Raw genomic sequence first — 19,470 nt, 5'->3', positions numbered from 1 at the left:
TTGCGCTGCACTCAAACTTCTTTTGATACTTGTTATTGATAAAATATACAGTACTAATTTCACACTTAGGCTACATTTAAACTTTAACATCAGCTGACTTTAACATCTGTTCAACTCTGATCTGCATAAATCAACAACAGAAATTTCCACATTATGCATCTTCCGAAGTTTGCACTTCACCCTGGAGCTTTGTCCACACTCCGCCTACTTCAGAAAACTGTTGTTTCTCACACTAAAATTATAAATTACAACAGACACACATATGCCCACTGCACACATAAGCACCGAATGAGGTTCTGGCCTTTTCCTGGTGTCATGTTTGATAAAATCAGAATAATGTCATCATGATACCAGAATTATATCTGCAATGCTTAACAGTATCTCTATTTTTGCCATATTAGCCTTGAAAATATTTAGATTTTTCATGCTAACAGCAAGAACCAACCCTCCCACCCCCAAATGCTCCCATTGCCCCCCATTCCCCAAATCTGTAAGATTACAAAAAAATCACTATCTAGGGTCAGTGTGATCCAGTACAGATAATCTACATTCAAGATAGCTGTCCAGATTCCCTTTATCATCAAATGCAGAGAGAGGCAAGTGCAGGGGCAAATTCACCATGCCCTAAGGTAGAGCAGTTGAAAACAGGCCAAGGTGAATGAATCACTAATTACTAATGTATGTCTGCTGGCCAAAGGGAGTTTAAATGAGATACCTGAATGACATGTAGATATTTACACAGCAGATCGAAAGTTAGATCAGTTGAGTAAGACCAATGTACCTGTCAGAAACTTTTGATGTGGGGTCTGCAGCATAATTATGCTGGTAATAAATGATAAATTGAAGCAAAATGGAGCATTTAGGAGCATAGCCCATTTCACCTGAAGAAATACCAAACTCACTCAAACTCAGGATTTAGACTGAAAGCATTTGACCCCATTTTAAAGCAATAATGTGTATTTTACATTTGTATTTATGTTCTCACTAAAGCTATGGAAAAAGTGCAGCCTTCAAGTATAGACATTCATACACTCATTTCATGCACCCAGATTTGCAATTTTATCTTCAGATACTAATTTCTGGTTGAAAGTTTTTGTCACATGTATATTCAACTCTTTATATCTGAAAGGCCAAAATATCTCAATCATTTAAAAGCTTAGTTTCAAAGACCATGATGCATTTCATTATAATACATACTTATACACACACACACATATGAAAGAAGTTCTTCATGGCATTAGTTTTTTTATGTATCTCCTAACATTTCAAATGGCATAAGACCACAGATAATGGCAGTGGCATTGCTATATCCCATTTTCCTTTTGCCCAAACTTTGCAGAAGTCTTTTCTCTTTTATATGTACTTGATTTTTAATTAGAATTTTTAGTGTGGTAATAAAAATGTCCCAAAGAATGCACTCTTTGTGCAAACAAAAAAAATTTCTAAACAGCATTCTGTCTGAACTGAATGGAAAAATGGGTTATTTGTTGGTTCCATCAGTTAGTTCATGCCTTCATAGTCTGAACATAACTTTTATTTCCTTGAGTAATCCATCACAGTGACATTTTATCCTAGAGTTAAACATGAAAGCTTTAATGAAACCATTCCACGGCTTTCAGCACATTGCAGGCTTTATAAAATTAACTGCCCAGCCAGATATCCTGTTCTATGCCTCTTTATGTGCAAGCCTTCAATCTCAAGGACAACTTTGAACACAAATACAGCTTTATTTAGATAAGGAAATTTTGATGGTCAAGTGGTTTATTGAATACAGTCACCTTATAAATTTTCCTATAACTTCATGAGTGATCAAACTGAGAACGCAAACATTTTTCTCCCCTCTTTTTTGAGGTTATACTGTACTGAGATCTTCACAAGAAATCAAACTAAAATTTATTAGTTTGTGAAGTATGTTAGTCTTTTCTTAGCTAGAAAAAATTATCTGAGTCTACTTTTCTGCATTGTAGAACACTGCGATGATTACTTCTTAACTTTGAAAAGTTCTAACAGGTTTAATTTCAATTAAGCCTATGAGAACAAATCGCAGAGAAATAATTTCAGAAACAATTTTTCAAAGTATACAAGAGTAAATCTATATGCTGCTGAGGATGAAGCACAATAAAGCATCACTGAGATAATCTATAGTTAAAATGATGGTGTATGACTTATGATTAAGCTTCATTACCTGCAGAGCAAGGGGCTTCCATCTCATATTTTTCAGTAAAGCTGGTGCTGAGGTAAGCATGCTCTGAGGTCGCTTTTTCAAAGTTAAGATAACACCACTCGGATCCTCTCGTAGTGCATTCACCAAATTTTTCAACTGCCACCCCACCTGGTAACCAGTAAAATCATTACAACAAAATTGAGGTACATTATTCAATATGTAATGTTCCCTTTTTAAATAAGATTAGTAAATAACAAAAAGGAGTGTATATATACCATAAAGGAGATTAACTCTAGAAACGTCAAAACTTAATTACTGCATAAAAATCACATTAAGTAAAATAATTATTATAATGCATTAAGATGTATATGCATCATTTCAGGTTTTAGAATTAATAAACTACTGTTACTTCACTGCAAATGCACAATTAAATCTCAAGGTGTTTTCAAACTTATCTGTGGTACATAGACTTTAGAGGCTAGAAAATTAAAAAGCCCTGGCTTTTTCATTGACACTTCATTTCAAAACTGAGCATTTTGTTGTTTACGGTAACTTTGCAGTTACTATTCAAAGTTCACCAACCACATGTGGTCATACACTACTACTCCTAGCAGCTTATGCACACACAGACCAGTTCAGGAAAACCCACTCTTCACACTGCTATAAAAATGAAGTCAGAATCACAAGGCCTTTTTGAAAATAGTGCTTCTTTCATGGTGATTTCAGAATCAAATACAGTAAATCAATGACAGAAATGAAGTCCAGTCACTATGTATTAGCCCAAAATAAAATTTTCCTAATTTAATCACAGCATTTTGAAATATTCTAAAATTCAAACCTTGATTAAAATGGAAAGCAACAAGCTTTTATTTATAAATGCAAGACAGAACTTTCTGAAGAATTTATTTTGCATTTTTGGAAAAAAGTACTTCAAATACTAAAACATTTTAAGTCGTGACAATGGTTTTTAATTGGAATAAGGCCTGATTGCAAGGTACCTATTGTGAAATGCTTTAGAATAGTAAAAGTATGCTTTTCAAGTTTGGCACCTAGACTGGCAATACCTAGAATCATTCATCCCTTCAAAATCTGTAGACTCAGAAACTGATTATTTCTGTAAATTTGACAGCTTTTCCACCTCTTTTTGCTCTGTCCCCCACCTGCGCCCCACTAAACAAACATGTAAAATTTCCTAATTTGTAAATGATCCCAATTATGAATATTTTCCTTTTTTCACAATTTGTACAAGAACACTGACAAGAAGAAAATTACCCAGCTGAGAAGAGGAAAAACAAAAATCTAGAATTTCTTTACTTTATATCATGTTAATACATTCAGAAAATCAAATCAGCAGTGTGAACAAAGAGTACAGATGTTCCTTATCATTGGTATAGAGCAACATGGCACGTACATATGCTACCTATGTTTAAGCAAGATAATCACATATAGGTTATTGCTACTTATTTTGTATCTTATTCCCTATTACACCAAGCCTCACTTTGGTTAGTATCACTTAAGAACTGCTTCTCCCGAACAAGCACCCTACTTGAGCCGAAACTAATTTTACCAACAACCTTGAATCACAGACATTGCTCAAATCCCATTCTTCAGCTCCTGTGAACCTACCTGTCCCGTTTCCACCACAGCAAAGCCCATTACATCCAGGATGCACTTCTACAGTAAGATTATTGTATGCAAAGGAAAAGGGGATTGATAACATATATCTTTATAGAGTATTTTTCAGCTTTCACAGAAGACTTCCAAACATGCTGAAATCCTTATTTTCAGTCCCATGTACTAGGCATTTGGCTATTATACCTCAAATAAAATGAAACATTAAATTAACCAACCCCAGCTCAATTTCCACATCCCACTGAAGTTTCCATTGTGTTTCAACAGCATTTAAACAAAATATCTTCAAGACCAAGCTTTGTGTGTAAGGACATTACTATTTCATAAAAAAATACCTTGGTATTTACAATACTGTTTTCTTACTTTTAGAGACTTCCACCACAGCTTAGAAGGAATATATTCCCCACAGTTACATATTGTCACTGTAGGCACATGCAGGGTTTCATTTAGTATCCAAAAGAAGGAATTATTGGCCTACAGTTCCTAGGAATTATTGGCCTACAGTAAGCTATCTCTGTACCTAGGGCACTGCACACTCCAAGTCCCCAGTGCAACAACTGAAAAGGGATTTGTGGAGCAGAATCCTTTTGCTGAACAAAGCAGCACGGGGAGCCTGGAGGAGAACATGATTTGACCTCAGTTATGGAGTCAGGATGTAAAATTCTTCCCATTTAAGTTAGTAGGACACTGCATGTGAAAACTGTACTTTAAAGCCATCTGTTTCGCACTGAAATAGCCAGAGGAATATAAATAAAATTGGGGCTCTTTGGTTATGCTTGCATTTAAAAAATTATTTTAAATGCACTTTCATACTTTGCAGAGATAAATTGCCTCGTGTATTTGAAATATGCCTTACATTGCAATAAATGGGAGATTATCTATTCTCTTTATAAGAATTAGGGGGATTAAAGAAAAAAATCACTTCAAAGCACTAAAATTTGATGTATGTAATTTAGAAGCTCATGAATAAAAACAATTTAAGGTAATTTTTCATAGTGAAATTCTGAGTTTACTATAAATTTCAAACCAAGTTCATCCTCTGCTTTTATCTAGTTCCCTGACAAAAGTTTTTTGGCTGTTCAGACAGGCCTTGATGGCTTCTCATAATCTGAACAGAAAGTACTAAACTGGCCTAAGAAGAACAAGTCACATAAGAGGCAGTCAACAAGCAATTGAAGGAAATCAATGTCCACATAGAAGGCCTGTTTTTCAGTTCCACCATAGTTCAGATCCTCTCAAAATTCATTTTGACATAGACAAAACAATTTTATTTGAGGTGGTCAGACTGGAAAGAAGAAAAAGCAGGGACTATCTGAACTGAAAACTCTTTTTCAGAAATCCACTTCAGTGACATGTAACCTACCCTTTAAGTGCAATTTGGTTTTATTCTCTCTAACATCTCCTTTCTCGGTACCACAGTTAAAAATTAGTAACTTGCAATCATCAAGATTCTTGGGCAGAATTTTCAAACGTTCCAATTATATATTTTTTCCTGCCCATGTATAGCAAGAAAGGACAGTAACAAGGAAGTTTTGACACCGGTTTGAAAATTCAATATATATGTAAGAGGACTGTATTCGCAGACAACTTTACTTATGGCAAAACAACCTGAGTAAATAATTTTGGAAACAGCGTACTATGCTGTCCAGGTGGCCATTTTTTAGGGCCAAGGAAGTTACTGTTGCTTGCTTTAAAATAATTTTACGTTGTTAAACTAGTGCCACCTAGAAGCAGCAGTCAGGACAGGCGTCTTTGATGGCAGCCTAAGCCCAGCACTGGCTTTTGCTGCCTGAATCCCTGCTGGCTGCCTGTCCTGCCCATGGCCAAGGCAGGGAGGGACCAGGGCAGGCACTGGAGCCCTGAGGGGTCACGATGAGCTGGTTTTGCCAACATTGCAGCACGTCTGCTGGAGGAGTCTGCCAGCAGGGGTAACCCACACCTAAGAACCGGTGGCCCAAGGCCAGACCAACATTGCTGCTGGGGCGGCACAGGTGGAGGCACCATGCTCCCAGAGGGGAGGGAACACCGAGCAGACACAGACCTGCACACAGGGAGCCTACAGCACCAGCACAGGCCACCTCCACACTTGTCATTCATTCCACCACTACATGCCCAGAGAGTGTGGCCAGGCTGGGAAGCCTCACTAGGGTGCTCCAGAGTCACTCAGGGACACCCAGATTGCTTCAGCAGGGCGAGATTGGTACAGGGGAGCCCTGCACAGCCCTGACACACAGGAAACTTTAGCAAAGGGGCTGTTAGAGGTGCCCAACCACCACTTGAGAAAAGAACACGCTTCCAAGCAAGTTGAGATATACTGTGAAAGACCTTTATGTTTCTTTGGCTTTCAGCAAGCGCATCTGGATGACAATATTACAACAGCCTGAAACTAAACTTTTATTTTGAATTTCTATTCGAAGTTGTCAAGAATTTAACTTTTAAATAATGAAATGTTGCCCTTATATAGTTACTTTTTTCCCCAGATAAATCTATTTCCCCCCCTTATAGCAAGCTTAGAAGATTGGAACAATCTTGCTTTTTCTGAAAGTAAGCATGACCAATCTTTTTTTCACACAGCGGCACTCATGGCAGTATTCTCATACTCCTGTGCTCATTCATGAGTACTGCTGTATGTTATGACCTAGAAACGAGATCTATAAAGTATTAACATGCAGGCAGCTCAAATACAATTGGATGGCCCTATACCAACTATTTTCAGGATGCTATAAAATAACCTACAGTCTGAAAAAATCTAGGATTTGTATAGCCAGAGAACAGCTACATCACTTAAAAGTAGTGTGCAAACCCAGTACACAGTGAAACTACATCATCAAGAGGGTGGAGCAACAGCCAAATGGTAAACAGAACAGACTTGATATTTTTACAGGAATAATTCTATTCTAAGAGTGACCAGAGTCCCATGAAAGTTAATGTAAGCTTTCTGTATCCATGAAAAATGAAAGGTTTTTTCTTCCTATTACTTTAATTATTTCCTGACTTGCAGAGTTTGAAAAGGTAGAAGTAGCAATATCTTTACACTTTTGAAGGAAAAATAACACCTTGCTGCTAAATATAAGCTGCTAAGCCATTTCCTATTTTCTAACTACGCAAACATGCAAAATCCACTTTAGTGTCTAATTTTAAAAAGTTGGTGGACTGGGAAGATAAGCAAAATTCTTTTTCTTTCAATGTTGCCTGTAATTAGTTGCATGCACCCAGAGTACTCTGACTTAACAACATTTCAGGCTTCAAGCTTTTACTCATTTTTCAGCTAAAAAAAAACCTGAACAACTTCTAGGAGGGAAAGCGTATTCACCTTAAGAAACAATAGTTTTTAAGAACTTCCATATCAAACACCATCTTGCATTTCATGAAAAAAAAAAAGCGTAAGAAAAAAAACCCCAAACACCACACTTTAAAAAACTATCAAACAGCACATTGTTAAGCAACTCTGAAACTCATAAGAAATTTAACAGCATCATGCTGCTAAACTAACAGACTGATTTCCATGAACACTGGCCAGAAGGAGGATGGTCAGCTGCTAGCCCCAGGAAATAAATGTTACCAGCAAGTATCCTCTTCCCTTCCCCCAGCTGCAGATGCCTGGAAAGGTGAAAAATTAATGGAAAGCCATAGGTCTTCTGTCTCCAGAAAATGTAACTGGTGAGGAAACGAGAAAAGGATGTTTACAGCATGGACTACCACAGAGAGGAAAGCTGGATCTGTATGCAGTAGGGAAGCCATGTCAGGAGAGCAGTAGATGCCTTTTCAGGGATTTATCCAGGTTCTTAAGCTAGCGTGATAATAGCATCCACACTTGCATAATGGTTTTCTCCCAAAGAGGAAAGGTTAATAATATTGTGATTGCATAGGCTGCAATTCTAATTAAAAAGCATCTTGGCTATAATATTTAAATCAACGCGATTTTAATTCAATGTTAAAAGTCAGTTCTGTGCACCCTTAGAATGTCACTGATCACACTGCACTGTATCATTGCCAAAAGTCGCAACAACACAGTTTGTATGTAAAATACATTGAAAAAAACCCACACCTTTTACTTGAATAATTCCTGATATTTCACAAAAACTTTTGCTTACTACCACCAAACCATTCACAAAATGAAATAAGTGATTTTTAAAATCATTTTTGGCTATGTACACTAAAGATCACAATTAAGAGACCTTCCCAAGAATAAACTAAGTTAGAATCCAAATTAAAAGTTGAGCGCAGAAATCACTGCCTCTCATTAAGCTGCCCTAAACACATTTCCTTTTCAGAAAATGTATCTGACCCAAAACTTAACTTCTGCAAAGCACCACCATAATTCAACAAACTTGACAATATTAATAACATGACTACAGAGCACCTCAGTATAGGAGGCAACCATCTGTATTATCCATGGGGGAACTAAAACTTGATTTATCCAGGAACAGAGAACCAGCTTCTGTACTGAAGCTTGGACACTGTTTAACAGCAATGCTTACCTTTCATTCTGTACTGATACAATCATGCTTCAGCTCAGAGCTACCCCATTGTTTTGCTTTTGAGTCATTGCTAGCACAACATCCTAGAACAAATAAATGAGCATATCTGTTGGAAGAGCAAAGACTCCAACTTTATGGGTTTCATTATATATTTTACAGACATAAAGGTCAGTTACTAGGTAGAATTTCTGAGGAAGAAGGGTCTCTTTTCCCCATTTTAGGGTATGGCTCTAAAAAAAAGGGAGTTGGTTCCAGTTCAGATTTGCTGTACCTCTGAAATTCAAAGCATTTTCCTTCTCTTGGGTACGTGCAGTGACCGGCTGTCTGCAGTGTGGTAATTATAAGGCATCTGTGTCTTCAACCAGGAGTACAGATAACCAGAAAAGACACTGGCAATCTGTAAAGTTTTCACTCAACCCTCCATCTAGTTTCAGAACATGGATCTCAGCATTATTTATCCTTAGAGGGACTAAAACCAGTCCTTCAGTTACTACAAAGGTGTTTCAAGCACCAAGACAAGCATAACTTCCATGGGGGCAAAGTATTGTGCTGATGGGACTGTGCAAACACAAACCCCAACCGTACAACAGGCAAGAAACCATTAGGCCCTTGCATTGGGATATAGAAATGAGGGCTCTGGTCCCAATTCCCAGAAACCACATTTTGTATAATATAAATGCAATACAAACTAACACACACTGCAGAGAACAGGGTCTGAGAGCCCTGCTGTGATGAGCAGGCCCTACCCCTTTCTTCAGCAAGGACACAGAAATTAAACTCTTATGAACAAAGGTGCTGCTACCACCGCCCTTCCTTGGCCTCATTTTCGCTCCCAGGGAGTATATGGAGACCCCAGGCGCCCATTCAATTGAGCAGGGCTTCTGGCAAAGGACAGGCTCTCCCCAGCCTAAGAAGAGACATTTCAGCATCCTTGGGTGAGTGCTAAGAAACTCAGGTGCTGATAAATATCTAAGCAGTCATAGAGAGCTGGTGGCACGAGCTGGAGGCTCAGACAGGATTTAGGCAGACTGGGTCACACCGTGGTTTCTCACAGATTAAGCTGCAGTATGGATGTGGATGACTTCCCCCTTCCTCAGGGAAGAGGAATAGCAAAGTTCTCCACATTTCATGTGGCTTAAGGAATGCGCTCCTCGGGAGTGACCCCTGCAGTATTAACCCCCAGCCACATTTGCATTACAGGAACTCGTTTTTGTAGCCCTGTGCTTAACCTCAAAATTGGAATTTTATTTATGTGTGTGTGCATTGCACAGTCTCATATTTTAATTCCCCAAATTCTTGTCCTGGAATTAAAACAATAAATATATGTAAACATACATGCTTACGCCAATATATTTTTTCATTAGATTTCATTAGATTAGATTTACATTATTAAAATATTTTAGAATTATTCTAGTGAGTCAGTAATTCCAACAGTCTTTGACACCCCCAGCTTTTCAGTGTATAAATAAACTGCTTGAGATCTCCAACCGCCCTGCAGCTAAACAGTGCTGTTATCCTTGAAGCAGATGTTACTTGAGATTAAATATAGTAAAAATAAAATTAAGATGTGTAAGAAATTCTGAAAAAAAATCCTTAAGGTCACCAATGACCAAGCAAACATAAAAAATATCCAAATCCAAAATAAGCCTGTAAGTGAGCTGCAAACTTATGCAGCATCACTTACCTAAAGGAAAGACAGGGATTTGTAGTTAAAAAAAATGTCATAAACAAAGCAGTTTTTATTTAGTCATGACAGAGTTGGTTTTTTTTTTTCCCCATTTTACTTCCATTAAAATAATCAGCCACAGACTACGCACTCTGTTCAAGCCACTGAGTTGTTTTAATCCAGTACTGAGTTTTTCTTAAATAAAAATTTACGCATTCAGTACATCTACTCAAAGAATAGAATTTCCCTTGCTTTAATTTTTCCTCCCATGCAACACAGTATGAATTTTCTTTTCTTACTGTTTTGGCCTATTTTTACAACAACTATTGCTGTCTTACACATCCTCACAGTTACCTCCTAATTTCCTCAGAATAAAACAACAGATTGCACAACAGAAGATCAGGCTGGAACCTGAAGATCAGCTGTATCATGAACGCAGCTGCTACCTGCACAAAGCACAGATGTATTCAAAATTATTCCATCCTAACTCACATGTGGTCCAGGCTGTGCACAACTATAATGTCAGTTGTGTTAATATGCACAACATTGAAGACATCCCTCCTTAAGCTTTCGTGATCTTTTCTACAGTGTACTTCAATTTTCAGCAACCTCAGTTAAAAGGAAATTATAAGCAGCAGAATAATACCTGCCTTCCGTTCCAAATACACATACCTGAACAGACACTAACAGTAAGCCTTTTTAACTTGTTCTTATGAGACAAAAAGGGTAATATAATCTGTATTCTGTTCTACAGGCATCAAAACAGTTAACAATAGAAAACTCTAATTCTAATTAGTATCTGCTACCTGGCATTAAAAAATATACTCTAATTATATATTCCAAAATAATCATTTTAACTGCAGAATTTACAGTATTCTCACTGTAGAGAACACACTGTTAAAATTTTAAACTGTCTGCAAATACAAATTGTACCAAGATTTGTAGCCAGTAGCAACTACTGTGAATACAAAAATAATTTTTGTCAGGAATATATGCAAAAACATTTTGGCAGCATATTGTCTTTCAATATTTATGTTGAAAATATTAATACCATTTACAGCACCACTTAGAGGATTTTCTTCCTATGGAAATGCAACCATGTGGAGGAAAAAAGCAAAAGAAAAAAAAACCCTCTAAAAAATAAAACCATTAAAATACATCATTTTCCAGTCTGTTCTGTGCAGAAAGATGAATTTATCAACTAGGTCACAAAAATACTCCATGGAATACTGCAGCAGTTTTTAGCAAACACATCCTCAGGAGTATAGTCCTAGGTATAGCTTGTATAAAAATACTAGGCTTGGATACGGACTTAGAAACTTGGCTATTGCCAGTGGTGACACTATGAAGAGACACACCAGTGACACTCACAGAAAAAGTCAACTGGTGTCTGCAGAGGATTTCTTACCACAGCTACACTGCTTTCAAAAGATGCTTTGGTGCCTGAAAGTCAGCCCAAACAGCAGCTGTACAGAGCAGTCTACATCCTCAAAAGAACATTTTTCCCCCAAAGAAAAATAATTCAAGAACGCAATATGAATGTTGTCTACTGAATGTTGTTCATACAATCACACAAGTGAAGTATCAGGGCTCAATAGCAGTAGAGCTGTCCATTCTGGGGTACAGCCAGGACAGAAAAAAAAAAAAAAATCTGGTTTTGAGTGAGCTCTAGGACATAGCAAATGGCATTTAGTGAGCAAAATCAAAATCAGCTGGCAGGGAATACTTCTAGAAATACAGTGTATGCGTACTGAAGCCATGTCCCAGTCATATGAGAGGATGAGCATCTCTTGTTGCATCAACTTTTGCTTGAAAGAACTTCCCGAAAGGACTCGTACAGCAACATCAGCCTTTCAGTGCTTGACTGTTCACAGTTCCATCAGTTCCATACCAATCCAACAGATGAGGTTTACCACGCCCAGCACATACTCTAGTGCACCAAACTGCAGCAGAGAGTAGGGATCAGGTGCTCTCGAGCACAGAACCAAGAGCACACTGGATGTGGGATGCCAGTGTCCAGGCTACAGGACCAAATGTGCCACTCACAAAGCCAGAGGCAGTAAGGAGCAGTTTCCATAACCATTTGTGATTTATAAATGACACTGACAGTGCTCCCTTTCCATTCTTGGGCACAGTCAACCAGGTTTAACAATTTCACCTAAGACAAGTAGGCTGACTTTAAATTAAAGTAGAAAAGCTGACATAATTTAGTTCTGTTATCATCTAGGAGGCAGGTAGCTGCTGAATGGCAGCAGCTTTCTGCTGCAACTGAAATTCCATTGGAATGTGACACAGGTGTGCTTAAGTGTGAAAATTTAATAAGGAAAATTATTTAAAGTTTGGCAGAAACATGAAGCAGCATGGGCTGGCCAAAGCTTATACTGGTCTAACACAGATGTGACAATGACTTGTTTGTTAGCTGTTCTATCCTGCCAGAGATAGAAGTGCAACTGGATGCCCACACTGGCACACCACCCTGTTTACATAAGAATGAGTCTGTGCTCATCAAAGCGTGTGTGTTCCACACATCAACTCTGAACAACCTCCAGGGATCAACTGGAAAGAGATTCCATGGACAAGAGCATCCAGCATCTGTTCCCATGGGGAAATGAAAGATCATGTTCTCTCACATACTTCATATCTGCAGTACCACACTTCCCTGACATACAGAATATAAAATAATATTTGTGTAACTGCAAATCTATGTAAAAAAGAAAACATAAGTAACACCATATAGTCTCAACACAAATTCCATGATAAAGGGAAACTGACAGGATGAAAAATATTTTTCTTTTGAAGGGATCATGACAATTTAGTTCCTTTCTTAGTACTACACAATACTTACAGAGATTTTAGAAATAGGATAGGGAATTATGCTGAAATTTTGAGAGGATGGTTGAAGGACAGACTACAATTCCTAAAAAGTATGAACCCCTTATCTTGGCAAACTCCAAAGTGTTTATGACAGAGCCCTACAGAACTAGGTTACTTCCATAAGGACTTCCATGAATATTTCTGGATAGTCCTAAAAAGCTTTTAAATGTAAATCCCACCCACCTATAAAACTAAATATTTGTGTTAACATTTACTAAACTTTTATAAACAGAGAAAGCCCAAGGATTCAGAAAAGATTAAAAGTGTGATTTGGGAGCTGTTCCTCTATCTCCTCCCCCATAAAAGCACATACATGACAGCAACAGAAGGAAAATGAACAAAAAGCTTATTTCTCTTGAACTTTTATGATCTTGCTGCACTGTTTTCTTGTTCAAGTCAAGCATCATAAGAAAATAAGAATACTGTTTTAAATAAAGATGCTGTTAATGGAAGTTGTATAAGGTGTCAAACTCCTTATGTTAAAAGCTTGGACTGAACCGGCCATCCCCTTCCTTAAATTATTCCAGCCCAATTCTCCATTGAGCTTCTTTAAAAATATTGCCTCATTAAAAGCCAAGTTAATAAGGCCTTAAGTGAAATACCTGTGTTCACAAAAGCCTAGCTGGATCTGAAATAATGCAGAAAAAAAAATTGAAGATTTGCAACATCATTTTTGCACTTAGAGATGTTTTTTTTTGGTTTGGTTTCACCCCCAGAATAAGAAGCCATCTACTGCAAACTCCATTTTGGATGCACACACTCCAGAGATCCACATGCATCCCAAATTCAGTATTTTCTATGAGCTGGAATTTACCAATTCCCAACAAATCCTAAAACATTCTGTCAACATTGAACTCTTGAAAATTGAAAAAGATTTAAGTTAGGATGAGTATCCAGAAAGGCATCACACTCTAAGTGTATACCCTTCCAACAAAGCAAGGTACGACCTTCTAAATGTATCTGTTGTGTTTCAGAGGAATTTTAGCAAAATCTCCTCTAAGTTTTTGCACTGTAAATATAAAAAGAGTTCCGGTAGGTCAATTATGTTATGGCACACTGAAGTTTCCACAGTAAGAAATCTGTTGAGTAAACGCTAACTGCTATCTACTAAAAGATGCCAAAAGAAACAATCGAAACTTATAGGTGTTAAATACATTAAACCCACCAGCTTCTACATGCAACAGATTGATAACTGACTATAGTCACCTATTTTTTCCCATCATAAATATTTTACATAAATAATATTTACCTAAGTTCTGATGAGTTTTAGCTAACAAACACAAATTTTGGGAATCCACTAGTCTATCATGTCATATCAAACATGTTCAATCCATAAGTCATATCATACTTGCATTTAAAGTATATGCAATGTGCCAAGTATGCCTCCAAAAGAAAGAAACTATTACACAAGAACTGACTGTTAATCAAGAACCCTGTACCATCCTGAGTCTGTACATCCCTGTTTTGTGCTTGGACTATTTTCTCCACTGTTTTATCACTGATGCAAACAGAAAGAGTATGTGGAGAGTATTAATTCATTTAAGCAATAATATAGTGTCCTACACCTTCAGTTGGTTGAAATAAAGACTATCTTGAGCCAAAATAGGCTCTTGAATTATATATGGGCAGAAACATGAGTACTGCAGTACAGTGCAAATTCTGAAATATCCAAGTGAGGAAGGTGTTTTTGCTTGTTTGTTTACACTGGAAATATTTTAGGCACACAGGCTTTTAGAGAAGATTAAGGATGGAATTTGCAGGGAGTTTTAGGGGAAGACATTGTCTTAATCCTTTGAATCTTAATAGAAGAGCCATAGAATCACAGAATCGTTTGGGTTGGAAGGGACCTTAAAGATCACCTAACGCCAAACATCCTGCCATGGGCAGAGACATCCCCACAAAGCCCTGTCCAACCTGGCCTTGAACATTTCCAGGGATGGGGCATCTACAGCTTCTCTGGGTAACTTTTTCCAGTCCTTCACAAGCCTCCCAGCAAGGATTTCTTCCCAACACCTAATATAAACTTGGCCTCCTTCCGTTTACAGCTGTTCCCCTTGCCCTATCAATAAAGGCCCGCATAAAAAGTCCCTTTCCAGCTCTCTTGCAGACCCTTTAGTTACGGGAAGGTGCTACAAAATCTCCCCAAAGCTTTTTCTTTTCAAGGCTGAACAACCCCAACTCTCTCAGCCTACTCTCATAGGAGGGGTGTTCCAGCCCTGGGACCATCTTCGTGATCTCCTCTGGACTTGGTCCAACAAGGCCATGACCTTCTCAGGTTGGAGGGAGTTATGACCCTTAGTTACAGAGCTATTGAAGAAGAGATCTGTCCTGTAAGGCAAAACTGACAGAGAAAATTCACATAGCTATTTAACCCCAAGAAACCACTATTTAAAGACTATTTTCTGAACCCTAACTTTTCGCTGACTGTAGGCCTAATCAATTTGCATTTTTTTAATTTAAAAGATTCAAACAGTCCAAACATCCTGCCAGCAACAAGTGGAATAACCCTGTTATGCATGTTTTCTATCAAATGGCAAACAATCAAAATAATCACTTGAAATTCTTTGATTTCACTGCCAAATGAAATACTACAAAGATTAGGCATCACTACAAGCAGAGGATGTCAATAGACAAGTTAAAACTATATGACACCCAGTATTAGGACACGCATAATGAAAATCAGTATAAATCACTTAACCATTCTCCTACTTTTGTCATGCTGCTTATTTGAAAGCCAGTGGGCTTTCTTTTCATAGTTATTACAATGTGATTCTTGTAAAAAGTATTATCTAACAAGTTGGATTTTTAAACCAATTGTATGGAACTCCTCTTCATCATATTTATATTTACTCTGATATATAAAGTACAAAAGACAGACTAACTATTTGGTAGACAAATACACTGAAATAACTGAAGATTTTAAAAAGGGCTTTAACTCTAAAAGAAACTAAAGGTTTGTTTTGTTTTTACATTTTGAGTCTTCATTTACAAGACATGACCTTAATAACAGCTACATGTGAATAACACTTCCCTACAGCTTTAGAATTAGATATTTAAGAAATTCAGTCATTTATTTCTATGGTCAATACTACTGATGCAAGTATGCTGAGTTACATACGATATGTATGATAAGTTAGAGGGAGCCAGTTGTCCTTTATTTGCAGCTGGTGAGCAGTATATCAAGTGTGGAAAAAAATCAATACTACATTTTGTTTTCAGTGTTTATCTTCAGAATTATTTATCTCCTAAGCAAGAGTCACTGTAAGGAATAATACCTCTTCCCACAAAAACAGATCCCTAGAACTGGACAGTAAATTCCTCATGACAGGGGCTGGAGAACAAAAGGATTTACTTAGACTCTTGTCAAGTTCTGCAGAATCTATAGAAAAAAATGAAATATTTGCATTTTATAAACTGAAGAGTGAATATAGTGCACTTTTGCAAAGGTAACAGGGGAGGTACTACCACATTTCTAAGAAAATCCTAGTTGATTTTCACCGTGGAAAATGAACACTAGAACACAAGAAAATTACTTGTATACACAGTATACAATATCAATGATGACAACTATTTCAACCATAACATTGATACAACAAAGTAATGCATAAGTAAATGTGTGGTTTAGTCTATTACTATATATATTCACCATTTTAAACTAAGTTTTTCTTAGCTCTCTATAGTCCTTTTCCCTAGAAATATAATTACTTTTTTCTGTGCCTCTGACAATACTTCACTTATGCAAAACAAGGACCCCAAATCCTACATTAAATATTCCATCCAGGTAGGTAAGAAATTTCATCCTGAGGCTAGTCAAAACATTACTGTTAGTGTCAGGGTTAAGAATCCGATTTTTCCATCAAATAAATATAGTGTAGATGTGCTACGAGAACTAGAATAAATACCTAGGCAACTGGAAATGTTCAAGTTGACAAGGCAACTTTACAGCACCATCAGAAATTTCTGGGAAAACTAGCTAACTAGTACTGAATATTTAATGATGTGCTTCTTCAGATGTGCGTACATTTTTAATAGCCAAAATAATAATGCTCTAAAATGATTTTCAAAATTAATTGATGTCATACACTCCCTTAGTGTAGAAAAACAGAGAAATTAGTCATCAACTGTACATGAAAAGTAATCATGGGATACAACACTTATAAAGAAGCTGTATGGCCAAAACAGTATTAAAATTCATCCTGACCTGCTCAGATTTACCAAATTACATTGCATAGCTCGAAATATAGCTTCTCATCTGTTAAGGTCCACATAAGTACAGTATATTTGATTTCAAAATTAACTGGAGGGTATAGTGAAATATTACCCTAATCAGAGGAACTGACATGATGTACAATGGCCTAATGCTGGAAGTGGAGCCCTGTGTGGAATGACAAAACACAACTTCTAACAAATGTCTGCTGCATTAATACCATATATTGACTTTCACTACTCTCAAGAAACTTCATACTTTGGAAAAAGAATAGTTGCTTTCTGTATTGTAAGTCTGCCTTTTCTCTTACAAAGCCTTACCTTCGAAAAGGTAAATTAATTTTAACAGTTCACTAATCCTAAATAAAATCACCTGGCACTAACAAGTATCTGTTCCCACAAAGGGCAATTTGCATGGTATTAATTTTCTTGACTATCATATCTGAAAGGTATGTTTAATTTTATGTTTCCAAGTCTAAAACCTGTCTTCAAATTAAGTCAGTCACCCTAGGTACCCCTAGGGAATTTCACATGCTTGTCTTTTTAAAAACTACACTCTACACTTTCTGGTATGTTTGGTAAGTAGTAAGTTTTCCAGCTTCCAGGAAGCATTCTTGATCTTAAACCCACAAGGGCACAATATTTCCAACTCCATGCATTCCTTCAACCCAAAATTTCTATTACACTTAAACCAATTGTTTATTCAGAGTGCATGGGCAAGCAGAAAACAGCCAAACACATCTCCCAAGCCACAGATATTTAGCCTAACTTGGTATCTCCTGTAATACTCAGATGATCAGGGTTTAGCAAGACTTCAGAACTATGTGGTTTCAAAAGAGAAAAGGAAAATTTAGATGTTAGAAGAAATAATGATGTATAAAAATACATTTTTCTATACAATTCTTCTCTACGCATGCTAATGTGCCCCAACACGTCTATCTCCAATTGACACAGAACATAGTTATACATACCACAGTTTGGTGGTTAACTTGAATCACTTCATCCCCAGCATGGATTTTCTTGCACCGATCTGCAGGTGACTGAATTTAAAATAAAAGAGATGATCAAGAATACAGGTCTTACCACTCATCATCTCTCTTTCAGCAGCGTGATTGCTAAGCTATGTAAATCAGGTTAGATTGATAGACATTCTACTGTGAAATAAAGAATTAAAGAAATATTTAGTAAATCAGTTTGTTCTTATGGGAGAAAAATGATATGCACTATTCTACACAATAAAATCACATGTTAAGAAAGGTATGAATATATATGATAACTGAGTCCTAAGGATTTCTTTGGAATTTCATCTTGACAAAAGGATGCTTCAAACTGCCAGACATCTCTTAAGTCTTGAAAGACAATATTTGGCTGACTTTAGAACCTGCCAAGACTAACTGGCAATTCTTCATGAACAAATTTCATAAAATTGTCTTTTTATTCTACAGCATTTCAATATGTTGCAGAGAGCCTTAGTAAATTACTATTCTGCAAAGAGCACACAAGAAAAGAGGATTGGGTTAGGTACAACCTAGGAAGAGCAAGTAAGTTAATAGTAACTTTGGTTTTGGAACATTATTAGGATGAAAGAAATGCAACCATCATCAAAATCCTATAGTGATCACACTTTCTAAAATGCAATTTTTTTTTTTTTTGTTTTTTGCTTTTGCCTCAAAAAAATCTCAGTAACAACAACAAAAAATATATATATAAAAAAACTACAACAAAAAAATACCTCTTCCATAAAGTGAAAGCCCCACAAAATTTCCCTTCTTCTCTCTTTACATTAGACCAACTGTTTTCTGAGGGGAATACCTCTAAGTTTAAAGAGAAATAAATTCCTTCCATTTTTCAGAGTCACACTTTAATTTTTCTCACAATACTGTGGCTGCCAGAAGGCACTTAATTGACTCCACAGTAGAAGGCGAGACTGACAGTTTGAAAAAGAACCTAAAGGAAACATGGGGCTCAGGAGCAGATTTCCAAAAAACCTTGCTACAAATTTTATGTTAAGGAGTGAAATGAATTTAATTTTCAGGCGAGAAAACAGGTCATCTGAAGAAAATGCTCCAGGCCTGAAAAGTGGACGTTTTGTAATAACCTATGTACTACATCCCCATTCAAAACACATGTCCCACAGCTAAGCTGTGACTTTCTAATTCAATTGCACGTAATTTTTGGCCTAAGTTAAGGACAGTGTACAAATGAAAGATATCCAAGAGACATGAGGGGCTGAAAGAAGGGTCACTCATGACTCAGTCCTAGCAGACATTGCACAGAACATCCTAAATCAAACTGGGCTGGTAAGAATGTCACTTTACTAATATAAAGAACACCAGCCTTGACATTTTGGCACTATTTAAGCAATAAAAGTATTGGCCGAGTGACCTGGGGAGAAATTTTAACACTGGTGATTATGCCCTAATAATCTGTCTTCTGTCTGCCATTTC

The 19,470-nt window shown here is 37.0% G+C and overlaps 1 protein-coding gene across 5 annotated transcripts in view; it reads right to left on the bottom strand.

The window, feature by feature from the left end:
* CNKSR2 (connector enhancer of kinase suppressor of Ras 2) overlaps positions 1–19,470 on the bottom strand; it is a 205,389-nt gene that overhangs the window by 92,379 nt on the left and 93,540 nt on the right. For 3 of the 5 annotated variants that reach the window (XM_066176932.1, XM_066176935.1, XM_066176936.1), the window contains exons 8-9: positions 17,995–18,063; positions 2,186–2,332 (exon numbers count right to left, since the gene is read on the bottom strand). The exons of 1 other annotated variant lie outside the window; for it this stretch is intronic. In XM_066176932.1, coding sequence (XP_066033029.1) covers positions 2,186–2,332; positions 17,995–18,063 — 216 coding nt within the window. The remainder of the gene's footprint in view (positions 1–2,185; positions 2,333–17,994; positions 18,064–19,470) is intronic. One more of the 5 variants, XM_066176933.1, reaches the window with a different exon arrangement.

The sequence above is a fragment of the Chamaea fasciata genome, unplaced genomic scaffold, assembly GCF_029207755.1.
Source record: "Chamaea fasciata isolate MVZ Bird 193981 ecotype frontalis unplaced genomic scaffold, bChaFas1.0.hap1 SCAF_2, whole genome shotgun sequence".
In the NCBI taxonomy this organism is placed as follows: Eukaryota; Metazoa; Chordata; class Aves; order Passeriformes; family Sylviidae; genus Chamaea; species Chamaea fasciata.
This window is presented reverse-complemented; position numbering and strand designations above follow the sequence as displayed.